Genomic DNA, 18,116 nt, shown 5'->3' on the forward strand with positions numbered 1-18,116 from the left:
ATATTTACTAGATGGAATCTTCAAAAGCAACAGATAAACAAGACATTACCTACGATAAGTTTGCCGAAATAATGTAAAGCCCTTGACGAAAATGCCAAAAAAATGCAAATTAATCTCAACATTTTTTTTTTTTTCAGTCTATTTTAGAAATGCAATGCTGTATCATTTAATAAGAAATATATGCTTATTCTAAGAACACAACAATTTGTCAGAATTTGTCTTGAGTTTCTGATTATTGCAAGGGAAAGTGTGTTTTTAGAGATAAAAACCTTTCTGGCAATATCTCCTTTCCTGGAAAACATCTTGATTTCTTCCAAACTTGTCAAAGAATCTTGCATAGATGGTATTCTTGCATGCTAACAAGTTATTAGCAAACTTCATTTGTAGGTCTCTTTAACTCAATAATTTTTTACATCATGCAATGATTTCTCAACATGTTTTTAGCACAATTATATCCATTGCATATTTGGTGCATAATGGTCCAAAGCCAGCATAATTGTACTGTGGCAGCATAATGTTTGAGAGCCTACATAATGGTCCAGGGCCAGAATAATGGTCCACAGAAAGTATAATTAACCAGGAGAAAGCATAATGTCCGAGAGCTTACATGAACGTCCAGGGCCAGCATTATGGTTTAGGGCAAGCATACTTGTTCATGTCCAAGATAATGGTTCAGGGCTTACATAATGGTCCAGGGTAAGCATTATGGTTCATGGCCGACATACTAGTTCATGGCCAGCATAATGGTCAATGGCCTGCATAATGGTTCATGGCTAGCATAATTGTTCAGGACCAGCATATTGTTCAATGGCCTGCATAATGGTCCAGAGCCAGATAATGATCCATGGTCACCATAAAGGTTCAAGGCCAGCATAATGGTTCATGGATATATAGCATAATGGTCCAGAGCTGGATAATGGTTCATGATCAGCATAATGGTCCATGGTCAGCATAATGGTCCAGAGCCAGCATAATGGTCAATGGTGTCAGCATTATGCTCCATGGCCAGGATTATGGTCTAGAGCCAGTCAATGGTCCATGGTCAGCATAATGGTTCAGGGCCAGCATTATGGTTCAAGGCCAGCATAATGGTTCATGGCAGGCATATAATGGTCAATGGTCAGCATAATCGTTCAGGGCCAGCATAATGTTTTAAGGCCAGCATAATGGTTCATGGAGGCTTAATGGTCAGCATAATGGTTCATGGCAGGCATAATGGTCAATGGTCAGCATAATGGTTCATGGCAGACATAATGGTCAATGGTCAGCATAATGGTTCATGGCAGACATATGATAAAAATACACTTAAGTTTGGCTACACGTAACCTGTTACAGCACTTAATACTTACATTTTACTTAGCTGTAATACATGTAATACTGAAATCATACTATTCTTATTACTTGTTTATTATTGTGCATAGGTTATACTAAAGTTGTTTGATTTTGTCAAGCCCCTTTGAGCAGCTATTGTTACCACTGGTTTAAGTACTCTAGTCCTTAGTTTAAGATACTATGATACTAAGTATCTTAGGAGAAAAATGAACATAGTTTCTTCTGACAAGAATCCACACATTGGCATACTGACAGTTTAATCCCTGAAAACTGTCTCATTGTTCTTCGAAAGTAATTATTAATCAATAAACAAATATATAAACCGAGCTCCTTAATAAAAAACAAATTTGCCTGTCCTCGTGTACAAAAAAAGACTAATTTCTGATGGTGGTATTCCGTCAATTCATTCCAAAATCACCACACTGAACGTACTGACCTTGTAATATATATAGTACACTATGCTGGAGATTTGAAAAATTCCTTTGTGTCACATGCAAACATCTCAATTCTGTTATGCACCTTTTACATTCCCAACTACTGTTGTTCACATTTGTAAATGTCAACGTAAACTTGTATACAGAACAATGTCCAGTTCAATCAAGTTCAAAAACTATAAATATAAAAAAATTAAATACTTTCTATTACTTATATCACACAAATAGGCTACACTATTAGCAAAAGATTACCCCGTTTTAAATCGCTGATTTAATACTGCTATTGAACCAGAAAGTTTACAACTTAATACACCATATCGGCTTACAAATGCCGATTATAGGCAATTATCTGACTAAACAAGAATTTCATTGAAACTTCTGTATGGAAAGTAGTAAAATTCACTCTAACATAGTCTCTGATTTTATTTACCTAAATAGTTATTGAGTCAACAACGTTATCAACATAAATAGCACGGCGGCAGTAATAGAAGTGTAAATGCTTAAATTTAGCGAAAGTTGTCACAATAAAGACTGGTTTAAATGCGTTTAAGATTTATGAATCAATCAAGAACAGGAGGGAATTGAAAAGGTTAATAGGAGAGTAAATATGATTACATCAATACGACATTCTAGATTTTATGACATTTCTAAATCCTCGGCTGGATCCCACACTGACAGTAAGGAAGACATATTCAATAATATTGTATTCAAGAATATGAAACCATCTTTTATATTTCAGCTGCTATTAATACCCAGCACACAATATATCTTTTCATAATTTTCATACAATTACTTTCAGCTATATTCATGACATTGTATTATAAAGATATCACATTGTAAAGCTATCGCATCATAAAGCGTTATTTAACGCTACGAGTTATATAACAAATAATTCACAACTGCACTACATCAGTTTTTATAGGAACACATATTTGAAAGGTTTAGACTTGAACAATGCGCATGAGCTGACATGCCAGATACTGAACTCTTTCAGGGCTATGGTGGACTGAGATCCGCTGTAGGTGTCCACCTCCCACCCAAGGGGTCTGGGGTTTAAACCCTACTTTAAACTCTTAATATAGACACCAGGCCCCCATTTCTCGAAACTTCTTAATCTTAATAGGCTTAAGTAGCTTATTTCAATTAGACAAGACACATACATGAATGTGATTTTGATAAATAAAATATGGTTTATTGTGATAACTGTAACAGTTATTCCTATTTAAAGTCTAATAAATCGTTTTGCAGTTGATATTAAGCGAATTAAAGACAAAGAAAAATAGTGAGATTAGCTTAATCCTATTATAAGGGACTTAAGAAGTTTCGAGAAACTGGGGCCAGTACTCTGACTTTAAGTGACCTAATTTTCTTCTTAAAGAGTCAACACAAAAGTTGCATATTTAGCAAATGTGATTTAATAAGCTTTTGTCAAAATTAAGCCAAAAAAAAATAGTATACTGGTTACTTGAACCATTTTTTCACCCATACCAATTATTCGCCCATTCTGTAAAAGCCTTGTTTAGCAATGCCATTATGATTGGTGTTCAAACAAATGATAGTTTGTGTTTAAATAAAGCTTTGAAATCAGAAAACTAATATTTTTCTCTGGAAACGAGCAATTTATCAGCAATATTGAAATTGCACCAGGTTATGCCATATTTCTTCCAGTGGGGAATTATCATTTTTTTACAACTCAGCAAACTGGAAAATATTTCACCTCAAAATACGTGTTTAAACAGAGCATCATAATTTTATCAGAAAATAGAAATAAATTAAATATTTTGTTATCAATTTGTTATATTTTCATTTTTTTCTGAAGGTTTTTTATTAAAAATAATTAGAAAGCTTATAAATTGGTGATTTACTGGAACAGTACACTGTCTTACTGAACATTGGCAGGTGATCATTTTGATCTTCACATAAGCATACTTTAGATTTTTAGACCAGGGCCTCGTTCAACAAAGATTGTATGACTTACAATCGTAAATTTCTAGGCTTAATTCCGTTTTTTGTGTAAGCTGCGTTTCAATAAAAATATCGTAAGGACATTTATCGGATAGATTCTGCCCGAATCTTTACGATTGAATCTGAGTACTCTTTAGCAGTGTTAGGGTTTACGACGAAGATATATCTTACTGAAATGGGGACCCCGGCCTACACCTTTACTCTGTGAAATTTTGTTTGAAAATATTCGGTACTTCTTCAGTTATATTCAAGAAAAAAACGCTATATCCCAGGAAAAAAGGGGTCCCAACCAGCTACTTGACTTCAATACAGCAAATCTGCGAAACCATTTACCATGATGATGAAAATGACTTTAAAAAGCCATCAATCTTCATTTCCAACATCCCTCTGAAAGCTACCAAAGAAGTACTCCCAAGGTTTTATACTTGTATGCTAATTTCACCCGATACACAAGTGAGGCCAACTATTTACAATAATTTACTCTTTTTATACCTTAAAGATGCCTATCTCAGCTTTAAAATGACATCTTACAGCCATGGCCATGTCACATCTTATTCATTTACAAATTTTATAGCTTTTAACCATTGAAATTCACCCAGCATCTAAAACGAAGGGTTAAAACTACAGAATATGGCTATCCAAATATTTTCATTTGACACTTCTGTCTGGTGACACCGAACTTGCTGGGCTTTTTAGCCATTAGTTTTATCACTGTTTGACCATAATATTTTGTTCGTTAAAATAATCAGAAAATAAATCTTGACAGTCATGTAAAACAGATCATAAATAATTTACTTTCGGAGTTATAGTGAGAAAGACATTGAACCTAGCTAAACAAATCAACTTATTAGTTAAATATTCTTATACATGGCCACATTGAATAGTTTAGTCAGTATGACGGTTTCCCTAGCCACATAATAGGTATGGATTATATGGGAGATAGGTTTGACTTCCGAACCCCCTTCATTCCATAATGAAAAATGATAAACAAAAAAATAACCATCGGAAAGGCTTACACACCTTTAGGTATTTTTGTGAATCGGTCAGAAATGCAAAACAAACTATTATTTCATTGTTGCCCAAACATTATGTCACACGAATTTTCTTTTCAGAGTTTATCTAAGACCTGCCTACATTTTTCTAATATTTGTAACCCTTATTGCAAACATAGGTACGAACTCACATCAGAACTTTTTCACCTGTTATAATTAATAGGAGCCAAATGAGCCTGCTTCCCAAATGACAAAACTTTCCCAAATTGCTTCATAAATATGCCAAAATTTTGCAAACGATGATAAAAATAGGATTAAATTATTTATCAAATTGAAAAGATAAACACAGAACACAAGATAAGCAATGAAATTAGCCATTTCCAGTTTATTTGGACTCGTATGTTCCCCATTTCATGATCAAGGCCAGGCTTTTTAAGCCAGGTTAAAAGTCCCTAACAGCTGAAATAATGCGCGGCGCCCTTTTCTCCTTTGGAGCCCATTCCTTCTTTGTAGCACCATGTCCTTTTACAAACCTATCTAAAAACATTTTTCAAACCTGTCTTAAACCTTAACTATTGTTTTGACACTGTTTGACAGATTAATTTGGAGCCCGGATAATAAGTTCTATAATGTGGCCTTTGCTCCCTTTTAAGGCACCCATTCCTTCTTTGTAGCCCCATGTCCTTTTTAAAACCTGGTTTGAACTATACCTGCTGTTTTGACACTATTAAAAAAACTGTTGCCAACAACTGTTTGACATAAATGATGCAATTAACCTCTTATATTCACCAATTAAATAAAGTATTATGTTATTTATTTCATTGCTACTATTAACAGTTTTTCATGGGTTCAGCATAATTTATATACAAAATTATCCTAAAGATACAATAAATAAGCAAATATTTCTGCTGGGATATCCAGCCTGAAGTACCTGCCACTTCATTCAAAGCGGGTACTTGAAGTAGAAACCTAAATACTGAAAGTTTACTAACAAACAGAAGCGGATTAAAGTTTTTTAACTACACTGAGATAAGTGGCGAGCAACTTGAAACCAGGCATGATAATCTGGACAGATCCTTCTTTCCATTATCTATAATAGTCTGCTTATATTGAAGAGATCTGGTTTTGATAGGCTCAAGTTAAAAAAAATTAGTGAAGAAAACTGCAAAATTGGTCGGCCATTTATCTTTAAAGCAAAAAATGTATCCTTCAATATAAATGAACTGTTCTATGATAAGATTTGTTGAATTTTCATCTACATAGACTAAGTGATAGTATTGGATTCTATATTATACAGGCATACGTAGCAATATGATCGAGTTACTTCCCCAAATATAATTCATCTCATTGCAATATGAGTTACTCCCCTGTATTCACTTATTTGTTAGCAATATGAGTTACTCCCCTGAAATCATTTATTTGTTAGCAATATGAGTTACTCCCATCAAAATTTTATTCATTTACTAGCAATATGTGTCCCCCCACCCCCCTTGAAATTAATAATTCATTAGCAATTTAAGCAAGATCCACGAAATTCAAAAATGCATAAGCACTATGAATTACTTCCCCTGAAACTATTTATTCATAAGCAATATCAGTTACATCCCCTGAAATTAATAAAAATTAATAAATTTGTTAGCAAATATGAGTTACTCCCCCTGAAACTATTTATTTATGAGCAATATGAGTTATACCCCCTAAACTATCTAGTCATAAGCAAGAGGAGTTACGCCCCCTGAAATTATCTATTCATTAGTAATATGAGCAACACCCTGAATTTATTTATACATCAGCAATATTACTTATACCCACTGATATTTTTATAAGCAACACGAGTTATTCCCCCTGAACTCAGTTTATATAAGAGAATTCCACAAGAAAGAGTTAATAGTTCAATAGTGATGCAAGCTTGAAATTCAAATAGTGAATTTAAACATAAAAGTTATAGACTTACATAAAATACAGAACTTTTAAAATTCTATGCAAAAGACAATAGGGGATGAGTGATGTAAATATCTAATAAACAGTTATCATTTAAAATCATAAATCACTAAATAGCTTCAAGACAATTCAATGTGATAAAAAATAAATAACAGTTAATTGCCTTACAAATAATTAACAAATAATGGCAAAATCATTCAACTGCAATATTGACAGAACTTCACTCAGAGGGCAGACCATCTATTCCCAAGGCACTGTCATTTCCCATGAACAGAAGCAAGATTTTCTGATAAATAAAGCCATACTAACTGATCATAGAGCTTGTAAGTGCCATCAAATAATAGCGGGGCAGGAGTAAAATCAGGAGACTACATTATTCATCTATAAATGATATATATGGCTACGTACTGTAAATTTCCTTGGCCGGAGTCATCCATCATTCTGAAAATGGTAGGTTATGTTAAATTTTCGCTCCTCAACATTCCTGTTAGAGACAATTTTATGTCTGGATGTGTCAACTTTATTGGGCTGAATTCAAGCAAGCCTCTGTAATTAATGCGAATATGAGGCCTGAAAATTCATCCATATTTTATTAGCACTCTTTCAAGCACATGTATGTTTCCAAAAGAAAATTTCAATAAAATCAATAGATAATGGAAGAAATATACGAATTTTCATTGATTAAGGTTATTTGTGATGACAATTTACCATGCGATTGGAAACGGAACAAATTGATTAAGCAATTAAAATTCAGAGATGAAGAAGGAATCAGGCTAGAAATATTAACATAGGTTAGTTCCGCTTTGTTCCATAGTTATTGGACCCACTTGATACAAGATCCAAGCGTTTTATCAGAACTGTAATATTTACATCAATATCATCTCAGCTTTTCCGGCAACCATATAATAGAATCAATAGATAATTATTTGTGCTAATAATAGGGATATGCTTCCGCTGTACAATATACTTATTAGTTAGAACGGTAATTAACAATATGACCCTTTTATGAGCGAGGAGTTAATGCGTTCATTTTCACTAACATTAAGACTCGGTCTCAGAAAAGCAAATTCTTAATCATGTTGTTTAGTAGCAGCTACAGAAGCAGCCATGCTAAAAATTGCTGTGACTGTCACAAATAATTTGCTCTACAATCTGGCATACATCTTTAGTCAAAATAAATGACACTTAGGTAAAGGTATTTTGAAACACTTACATATGTAAGAGTTCATTATTTTTTTTATTCAGAGTCTAAAACTAAGCTTCAAGAGTCTATAACTGAGCCTCAAGACATTAGTGAAAACGAACCCAGGTTCTATTTCGGACAATACACTTGGTAATATGTATAAATACTTGAAGGAAAAACTAATCAATGCATTATCGTTACTACATGTTTACTATATAAATAAATCACACTTGAGAATAAATGGGGGCATATTTACCTAGAATTAAGGCTGTCAGTATCCATCTGTAGAGTAAATATTGTCTTTTACCGGTTAATCACTTTAATATCAGTACAGTTTCCTTGCAGCTATATAACACACACAATCAGAAGTACACACAGGTTCCTTCCTTTCTGTTTAGTGAATGCAACACTGTTAATTGTTTATTCCCACTTTTAGCTTCAAATATATCCCAGCGTTTGTCAAAACCATTCACTTCAATATGAAGTCACTGGATTTTCCAGCACTGAAGATCAATTCCGAACAGATAGTTATTGGTATCCTTTAGAGCTCTATATAAAACTCCTCAATCACAAGACACATGAAATTAAGCTTTTATTCTATACGAGATTCTCCTGAAAATGTCCAATTCCCAGTTATCTGTCACAAAATATGATTATCCAAGACGGCTTCAAAGCTATACAAAATAATTCCTCCTAGAAACTGACAGCATACACGGTTCAGTTACAGTATCCTTGGATAAATTTCATGAATTTCACCGATGCTGATCAAATAATTGACAGATTTCTACTGTAGACACAATGAAAGCATCAGGACGCCAACAGCAGCAGAAAGAATGAGAAACGCAAAACAGAGAAAGTAAAAAAAATAACACTGTTCACTTTACAATTATACAAAATAGACCCTAACACTTGACAGACTTAACGCAACACTGGCAAATGGAGGATTTTGTTTGAAGTAAGCGACGTTGTTGTCACTCGCTGGGAGAGCAGGCTGACAAGATATCCGTATTGGCTATTTTCCTCACTGGCAGCAATGTTTGCTTATTGCAGCTCTCTACAGTCTTAGATACACCGCACGATCTGGTGAGCGCTTCCAAGATAACTGATCTTTGGCTACCCCAACGTACCCCGGAATTTATCAACCAATGCAATCTCCGGATCCTTGAACTATGACTGAAATATACAAGGGAATAAATAACACTATAATAACAAAGTACGGAAACAACGTTCACAAGCCAGTAATAATCGTACTAATTAATGAACAACGACTGTTGGCTGAGACTGGCTTGTTCGATCACTCGATCAACAGTCAAGTTAAGGATCTCTCCTTCGGTCTGGCTGCCAACAGTGGTTCAAGACCCAGAGATATTTCTTCTCTCATCTCCGTATAACCTGACTTATCTGGCCATCAGGATCCACAGAATTTGTTCCTCACGCAATATAAATAATTGACAATCATTAATTCACATCTTGCCAATTACATTTATCAAATTTATACTTTACAATCCTTATTAAATGCTTTATGGCAAAAATCTATAGCGATATCTTGTGAACAATTTAATTCTTTATAAGAAGCTGTCCCTATCGATCAAGTCTACAATCATATAATAATGAACACCCCATCGCACTGATGCTATCATAATATAATAAAATGAATCATATAAATTAATACTTATAGTATCTTTCTATGATCTTAAGCATTCAGAATTACACTTTAAGTGATATCCATGCTTGACTAATTTTATTTTGCTCATTAAATCGCAAATTTTATCTATCTAATATTTCGTCAAAGGAATGTAATACTTAAACAAATTTTTACTTTGCAATATCAGCGATTATTTTTTCAGTGCAATGGCAAAATGGTCAGTCAAATGAAAAAGGTACCGTGCAAAAAAGTATATGCAAACACTGATTCTAAAATCTATTTTGAAATTGGACATCTGTGAGTACTTAAGTTTTTACCAAGGAAGTTCACTCAAGTGTGATTCATTAATAAGCAGAACTTAGTAAAATATATAATTCCGCAACATACATGCCATATTTTCTGGAGACCATTCAGGGGGATTTGTTCAAAAGGCTGAAAATTCAGGGGGATTTTGGTTGTATTCAGGAGGATTTTTTTAGCAGGTCTAAGTTGGCGAAATTTTAAAGTATTTTTAGACACAAGTATGAAAAAATGTATTCACATATAGTTTGCTTTGAAAACCTCTAAACTTTTTCATTATACAGAATTATTTTATGTCATGATTTATCATATTTTTATGATACACTGTCATGTCATACTGTAATGCACTTGCAGAACAAAATATGTCATTGGAAAAATATGTTTTCGAGACAATTAAATTAAATTTACCTTCCTCCAAAGTCTTTAAAAAAATTGTGCTTAATTCTATCAGCTTTGATGACTTTCAGACAATAAGAGAATAGAATAAATATTATTAATTTCTTCCTTCCAAAAGAGTAATATTTCTTTGCCTTTGATAATTACTACAAATTAATTGATCACTTGTTGTAAAAGTTTCCTTTTGGAGAGTTTCACTCACATACTGTGGTTTCACTTTGTCATTATTGCCTGATGTAAAAATTTAAAAAAAAATAAAAAAAAATAAAAAAAAAAAATAAATAAATAAATAAATTCCGGGGGATTTTTATCTCCCGCCGGGAGACCGGGGGATGAATCGAAATTCCGGGGGATTTTCCCCCCCGCCGGAGGATATGGCATGTATGCCGCAATATGCCAAAGGCAATGAGAATACAGCGGGATTTTTTTTCTTGAGTGAAGGAATACCTTGTAACTGTGACTTGACTGAATTTATTGCTTCGATAATAAATTTCAGGACACTTTTTCATCTCATCCTCACTATAAACCATGCAGACACTTTTTGTGCCCCTAATCTTTGCCAACAACAGTCAACTAAAAGGCGAAATCTTAATGACTTTACTTATGTGTACGGAGGCCAACAATCTATCATGATTAACGATAAAAGCACCCATGATGGCTATAAGTATGTCTGTCTTTGCTTCCTCAAAGAACTCTACAGAGACTTTTACAACTTCAAGACCTTGAACCAAACAGTATTAATTGCGGCACCTCACAAGATTCAAGGTATTCCAAGACTTAGTGCTCTATACAGCCAGGAACTTGGATATAGAATATAACTCCCAGACTATTGAATAGAGACTATAATTACAAGACACAAACACCTTATCAATGGGTCAAATGCGCCATATGGATTTGGTCAAAATTGATAAGCTGGTCGCTGCAAACAGATACACCAGACCAGCAGGTCAATCAAAAGCTGTCCTTGATAAATGTCTGAATGAAACGCATGGAGCATTTCCTCTGAAGATAGGTTCAAACTGGTCAAGCAGTTAAGGAGGGAAAGTGGATGAAGAAATTGTGGACAAAAGACAGACAGACAGATTGTGGTCATCTTTGAAACATCGAACATTTCTCAGAAGTTTGGTTTAAATTGGTCAAGTAGTTTAGAGGAAAAAGTCTTTGGAAGAAGTTGTGGACAAGAGACAGACAGATGGAAGATGGTCACCCTGAAACCTCATCCTAAATATTGAACCTTTGTCCTAATCAATGATATTTTCCATATGTTCTAACAGATTCTGTCTTCTCTTATTTATATAAAAGCATGGCGGTCTTATATAAAACATGATGATGATGCCTTAATCAGGTCTCCAGTTAAGATGCCACAGACAATATAAGTTTACTGTACACAATGGGATTGTAACATATTACATTTATTGTTCCGTCCTGCATTAAAGCCTCCTTCCTAGGTTTTATTTCTGCTCCATAAAACACCAGCTCTTAATTAGAGAATATTGAAAGGGGAAAACAATTCAGATCAGCTAGCAGACGTGTCTCGCTGGATGGAAATACGACAGGGCTTGCAATATCTGATATTATAAGTAATGGGGTTAGTAGATGACCCGATATGGAATCTACAGGGCACAGGAAACCATATTTGGGTGACCAAAATGGGATATAAAAAATTATGGGGCACAGGAAACCGCATGTTTGGGTGAACCGATATGGGTTATATGGGGCGCAGGAAATCCAATATGGAAAAATATTGGGTTACCGCGTGACCAGTCCTGGACCATTGGTGTTGCATAATTTATGTTGGAGATGTGATACTACTCCATAATACTTCAGTGGAATCATTACCAGGACATTTTGGCAAATTGTTCCAGAATTTTAAAATGACAATGTACACTAACAGCGGTCAAGTCATGGCCAATCAGAGAAATGGGGCTCAAACCCCTTTTAAAATTGTTTCCTTAGTCAATTCTATTCTATGCACTACTGTTATTTATTAAAATTGATGTTCGAAAAAAAAACACAATCTATACAACTGTACTATAGTTGTAAATTAAAAGCTCTAAATCCTGATTTCAGAATTAATCCTGAACTCCGCAGGCAGTAACAACTCCGAATCCTAATTTCAGAATTAATCCTGAACTTTCGAAGGCAGTAACATCCTGATTTCAGGATTAACCATGAACTTTAGAAGGCTGCAGACAGCTCTAAATCCTGATTTGAGGATAAACCCTGAACTTTAGAAGGCAGTACAACTGTGTTCTGAATCCTGATTTCAGAATTTATCCTGAACCTTAGAAGGCAGTTACAGCTCTGAATCCTGATTTCAGGATTAACCCTGAACTTTAGAAGTCAGTGACAGCTCTGAATCCTGATTTCAGAATTAACCCTGAACTTTAGAAGGCAGTGACAGCTCTGAATCCTGATTTCAGAATTTATCCTGAACTTTAGAAGGCAGTGACAGCTCTGAATCCTGATTTCAGGATTAACCCTGAACTTTAGAAGGCAGTAACAGCTCTCAATCCTGACTTCAGAATTAACCCTGAACTTCAGAAGGCAGTTACAGCTCTGAGTCCTGATTTCAGAATTAACCCTGAACTTTAGAAGGCAGTAACAGCTCTGAATCCTGACTTCAGAATTAACCCTGAACTTCAGAAGGCAGTAACAGCTCTGAATCCTGATTTCAGGATTAACCTTGAACTTTAGAAGGCAGTGACAGCTCTCAATCCTGACTTCAGAATTAACCCTGAACTTCAGAAGGCAGTGACAGCTCTGAATCCTGATTTCAGGATTAACGCTGAACTTTAGAAGGCAGTGACAGCTCTCAATCCTGACTTCAGAATTAACCCTGAACTTCAGAAGGCAGTGACATACCTAGTCATAACATAACCCTTCAAGTGCAGGAATACAATTATCAAAAGACCCCCCTCAACACTATTATATAGGCAAACAAAATTCCCCAATGTTTTAAAACTCATTGCTAAAGTGTGGAATGAGAAGTAGTTAGAATGATGATGTATTGTGTCAGTCAGGTATTTCTGAAACATCCACCAAGCCAGCATCCTACCAAGCTACGGCTCAGAGAGACTGGGAGAAAGCCATACAATTATTTCAGAAGAGAAAGTCTTAATAATTGGAAGAGTATGCTAGCTATGCAAAGAGCCCAGTTTGAAGTATTGTAAGTGACCCAGCATGTTGTTTCTGTAGATAAAGATATTTGGCCATTGACATTTGGGATAAGTAATACTTACAGAACCCAACCCCTGAGTTATTGAGGTCATACACCATTGCTTTAGAAAGATTTCGTTCACCAGGTCCCAATTTCTTGAAACTACTTAAGTCCCCTTTTACAGGATTAAGCTATTAAACTCACTGTTTTTGTTTTGGTATACTTTAATTGTGTAATAATTACAATCTGAAGAAATTTTGAACTTTAAATAGAAATTATCTTTATGTTAATCACCATAAACTATTTTTTATTTAGAAAAACCAAGGTTATATAAGATATTTAGCTTCATAAATATGGTAATTAAATTTGTTCTGATTAAAAACTTCTGAGAAATTGGAGCCTGGCTTGTAAGTGACAAAGCTGTTTTGTACAATCAGTTGTCAAGGACAATGATAAATAAATAGCATGCGGTATATGAGAATAGCATTGTAACAAATGTCCCCATGTTAGCTATAGAACAGTTACACTCATTCCACTTAATATGGTTCCAATATGAGAGTTTATTTGTAAACAAGAACCAAGAAAACACCATCAATTTTGTGCAATATTTACTTTTATGAAAACGAAAATAACCACAAATGATACGTTATTGTTAAGATTAATGATTTCTCTTTAGTTCTATGAGATAGAACAGTTTGTGTACGTGATATCGGACATGCATTTTCATAATTAATTGTGTTTTTCAAGTGTTCTAAACTGACAGTTCTTACTTTGAAGCATTTTGCATTGGTAGAACAAATAAATCTTGTGTTGGTAATACCATGATTTCATTGGCCGATTTAAGACTTAGAACAGTCTGGAAGTTATGAGACGGGGAGATTTTGAGTTAGAACATAATGGAATAATGAATAACTCTCTTAACTCGACTTTCTAAATGTTTTAAGTCTTACTACATGAAAAAGCTTGAAAAGATGCGATACCAGTGATATAAATGTGATATAAAAGGGTACGGTCGACGCCTATTTTGTAGGTAGAGTTTGGTAATCCGACCCATTTCTATATATTTTTAGGCCTTATATTATACAGTCTAAGTGTGCACCAAAGAGAACAAACTTCACAGAATGCATCTATGAATGAAATATTCTCTACTGATGTTCATGAGAATAAAACAGCGAAATATCAAGTTAAATTTCATTACTCTGATAAATCTCAATAAACTACCGGAAATCATATAATAAATAATAATTATCTCTTTGAGAGCAATCAAGTTAGTCTATAGATATAATCAGGAGGAAGTTTATCACAACAACAAGGGCACTGAAAGTGGATGTAATTGCTCCCCTGTTAAACTCTGTTAATCAAGGGACATAAATTGACATTTATTAAAGCCAGAATTATGGGTCTTGTTATACTAAAGTCATAGACTTAACAAAATTGTGCTTAGTTTTTGAGTTAAGGCCAAGGTCAAAGATATAATATGAGGATGACATTATCATTTCTAACAAAACAGACCTAAAAAATAAATGGTTTGGTTTAGGGTTACATCCTTTTCAAAGTAGGCTTTTTTATTTGGCTTTTTGTTATAACATTATTGTAATCATTGGGGAATGGCATGAAAGCTATCTTCTGCATAAGGCTTTAAAAGATTTTAAGCTTCAAATTTAAACACAAACTTAAATTATTACTATGATTATTCTTTTATTATTATAAAACATTTTAACAAAAGAGTATAAAAACGGCAGGGTCGGCACCTTTTTCGTAGGTAAGGTCAGGTAACATGAACCAAATGTTGTTTTTTTAGGCCTAACTTTTCTTTAAAAGTATCTTTTTATATTCAGTGTCTATTCAAAAGTTAAATTTAACTGAAAATGTATAAAAGCATTAAAACCTTACCATAAGATACTTTATTAAACCTTTAAAAGGCAGCCATGTCATGACAGTATATTAATCTTTATAGCCAAGATTTGAATTACTTTCTTGAAAAAATGTTGCTAAAGTTCTTCATTAGGCCTAAAAAAAATATTGTTTAGTTAGGGTTACATCCTTTTCAAAAATAGGTAGGATAGGTAGGCTTTTTTTTATTATTATTTTTTTTTTTTTTATTAGGCTTTATATAAGAATATCATTGACATCATTGGAGAAAAGTGTTAAAGTTATCTTCTGTTTAAGCATTTAAGGTTTAAACTACATATTGAAAAGCAATTAAAAAAAAAACGAAAATTTTTTTTTTTTTTTTTTTTTTAAACTGACTATAAAAACGGAAGGGTCAGCGCCTATTCCGTAGGTAGGGTCGGGTAATCCGAACCAAATGTATTTTTTTTTTAGGCCTTAGTGGAAATAGCACGACATCCATTTAAACAATAGAGCAAAAATGTAACTCTCTATTGCATTGTACAGTTTTGTGTATGACTGAAATTGCGACAGTGATGTTTAAACAAAGAGTTTAAAGAGTTTTATTTAATTGTCACGCCATTAGGAAACCTGAAGTAAAATAGCATCAGATGTCCTATAAAAACTCAACACTTGCTTGTAACAGCCTAGTGGATTAATTTGCTGAAAAGTTTCTGGGTTATTAAAGGGACTCTTAAGTGTTTTTGGACCAATTTTTTTCACTTTAATGCATCTGAAAACATGCATATTATATTTAATCTTGGATACCAACATTTCAGAAAAAAATACAAATAAAGTATAAAAAAAACTTGTTTTTGTGTGTAGCAAACCTACGCTGGTACAGTCAAGATAAAAAAAAGAAAACAGACAACAAATCCACTCACCCACAGAGACATATGCTGTGGGATAATTTAACCTTTAAGCACGATTGTGCCGGAAGCTGATAGTGTATAGAATCACTTTCAATTCAGTGGTGTCCATTTTGAGAGGTCATGAAAAATAACATCTGGTGGGGATTGTACCCATAACCTCTTGTGTGAGAGACAGACACTATCTTGAACTTCAGTTTGAGTATAAGAGATTCTGACCAAAAGCCTGGTTAAGGGGCTTAACTTGACACGTATTGAAATTGAGGCTGACACCATCTTGAACTTCAGTTTGAGTATAAGAGATTCTAACCAAAAGCTTGGTTAAGGGGCTTAACTTGACACGTATTGAAATTGAGGCTGACACCATCTTGAACTTCAGTTTGAGTATAAGAGATTCTAACCAAAAGCTTGGTTAAGGGGCTTAACTTGACACCTATTGAAATTGTTTCCAAAGCCATTTATTTCAAGTTCAAGGTACAGTCTAAACCATGATATTGCTTGGCTCGATTTCCTTGTTGGCTCAAACTTCATATAAAGGACCGATTTTTTATGCTCTATGTAAGTATTCCCGCTTGGCTCAATATTGGTAAGGCTCGAAGTATTTTGGCCGGCCCCTGGGAATTATCGAGCCAACAGGTTCCCTCTGTACTTCTTTATATTTCTAATGCATAAGATATGTCCAGCATTTTTTTTTGTAATAGATTATACGACAGTCTGGTATTGAAAGCTCTCATCCTGATTTTCATACTTAATCCTGATCTTGATCATAACTGCTGCTGGAAGATTGTTAGGCTCTCAGTGTCATGATTGCAATTCCTAGAATACACCATGATTTTCAAAATCTTAGTGAATCTTGACAGATAATGGTAACAGTTGTCATTGCATCTGTGTTAATCTAAAAGAGTCTTCGAAGCAAAGTCAAAGCTGTCATTGTGTTGTTAGGAACCTAGGATTTTCTTGGGTTTTATTTAAAACATTGCGCAATATTAGTGCAGTTGTACTTCAATCGCACATCGCGTAGGCATTCATGGCCATTCATGGGTTTTTGTTAGTGAATGTGCTCGAGAGCGACTTTAAATTTTATGACAATTCAGTACGAATGGACAGAACTTCTGAACAATATAATTTGATTTAAAAAATCGCAACGTAGGATAATGTGACAGATATTTAAGCAATCGATAGGAATCTTACTTAGTCGTACACACGATGATATTAATCGCTGTTATTTGAATTCCCACCGTACAGTAATCATCAGAATTTGTACAAAAAAAATAATTTGGGTCATGTTCTCATCATGATTAACGCTTCTATGATGAGTCAGGGGGAATTAGAACTGAAATCGTGACAGCGAGAGTCGGGCTTAAGGCAAGCCTTAGTCTTGGAAGATCTGGGGATTGTCCACAGAAGGACATTTAGTGAGAGGCAGCTGATGTTAAAAGACAAGGTTGTTATGTAGGGCACACTGTCTTGCATATTGATCACAGGAATAAGCAAACAGAACTTTGGATAAGACATGAGCAACCCTTCAGAGACCATCTGTCACATGTCTGGCCGTTTGAAAAATTCCATTTTTATCCGCCCTCTTCTATGCTATTTCCAGCGACAATTGTTATATTTTTCCTATGGCAATTGGCAGTTGCACAATAGGAATTATATTGTAGACTGCATACCCTATCATTATGTTTACAGCAAGAAAGATTTGGTCAGTTTATTTTGCTATATCAGCCATCAAGCAGCTGCACACTCCTGAGTTGATAAAGGGGCATAACTCACACTCAAATTTAAATATTATCCAGGGTGACGGTCCTTGTTACATATCTGAATACGGTAGTATAATTTATATAAATAAGAAATAAAAAAACAATTGAGAAACATTATTTGCATGTGAATTTATTTCCTTTGCTAATCAAAGGGGGGTAACTCCACATATTTTTTTAACCAACTTAATAATTAGACCTGCTACATTATTGTGTTTAAAAAAAACACCGACCTAACCTATGAATAGGCAC

The 18,116-nt window shown here is 34.3% G+C and overlaps 1 protein-coding gene across 13 annotated transcripts in view; it reads right to left on the reverse strand.

The window, feature by feature from the left end:
- LOC128238533 (CUGBP Elav-like family member 1-A) overlaps window positions 1-18,116 on the reverse strand; it is a 136,721-nt gene that overhangs the window by 83,617 nt on the left and 34,988 nt on the right. For 12 of the 13 annotated variants that reach the window (XM_052954554.1, XM_052954549.1, XM_052954544.1 and 9 more), the window contains 2 exons: window positions 8,104-9,020; window positions 7,073-7,105 (listed from right to left, as the gene is read on the reverse strand). In XM_052954554.1, the coding sequence (XP_052810514.1) occupies window positions 7,073-7,105; window positions 8,104-8,129 (59 nt within the window). In that variant the 5' untranslated portion in view covers window positions 8,130-9,020. Of the gene's footprint in view, window positions 1-1,768; window positions 2,022-7,072; window positions 7,106-8,103; window positions 9,021-18,116 lie in introns of those variants that run through there. The other variant, XM_052954546.1, reaches the window with a different exon arrangement.

Source organism: Mya arenaria, chromosome 6, assembly GCF_026914265.1.
Source record: "Mya arenaria isolate MELC-2E11 chromosome 6, ASM2691426v1".
Taxonomy (NCBI): domain Eukaryota; kingdom Metazoa; phylum Mollusca; class Bivalvia; order Myida; family Myidae; genus Mya; species Mya arenaria.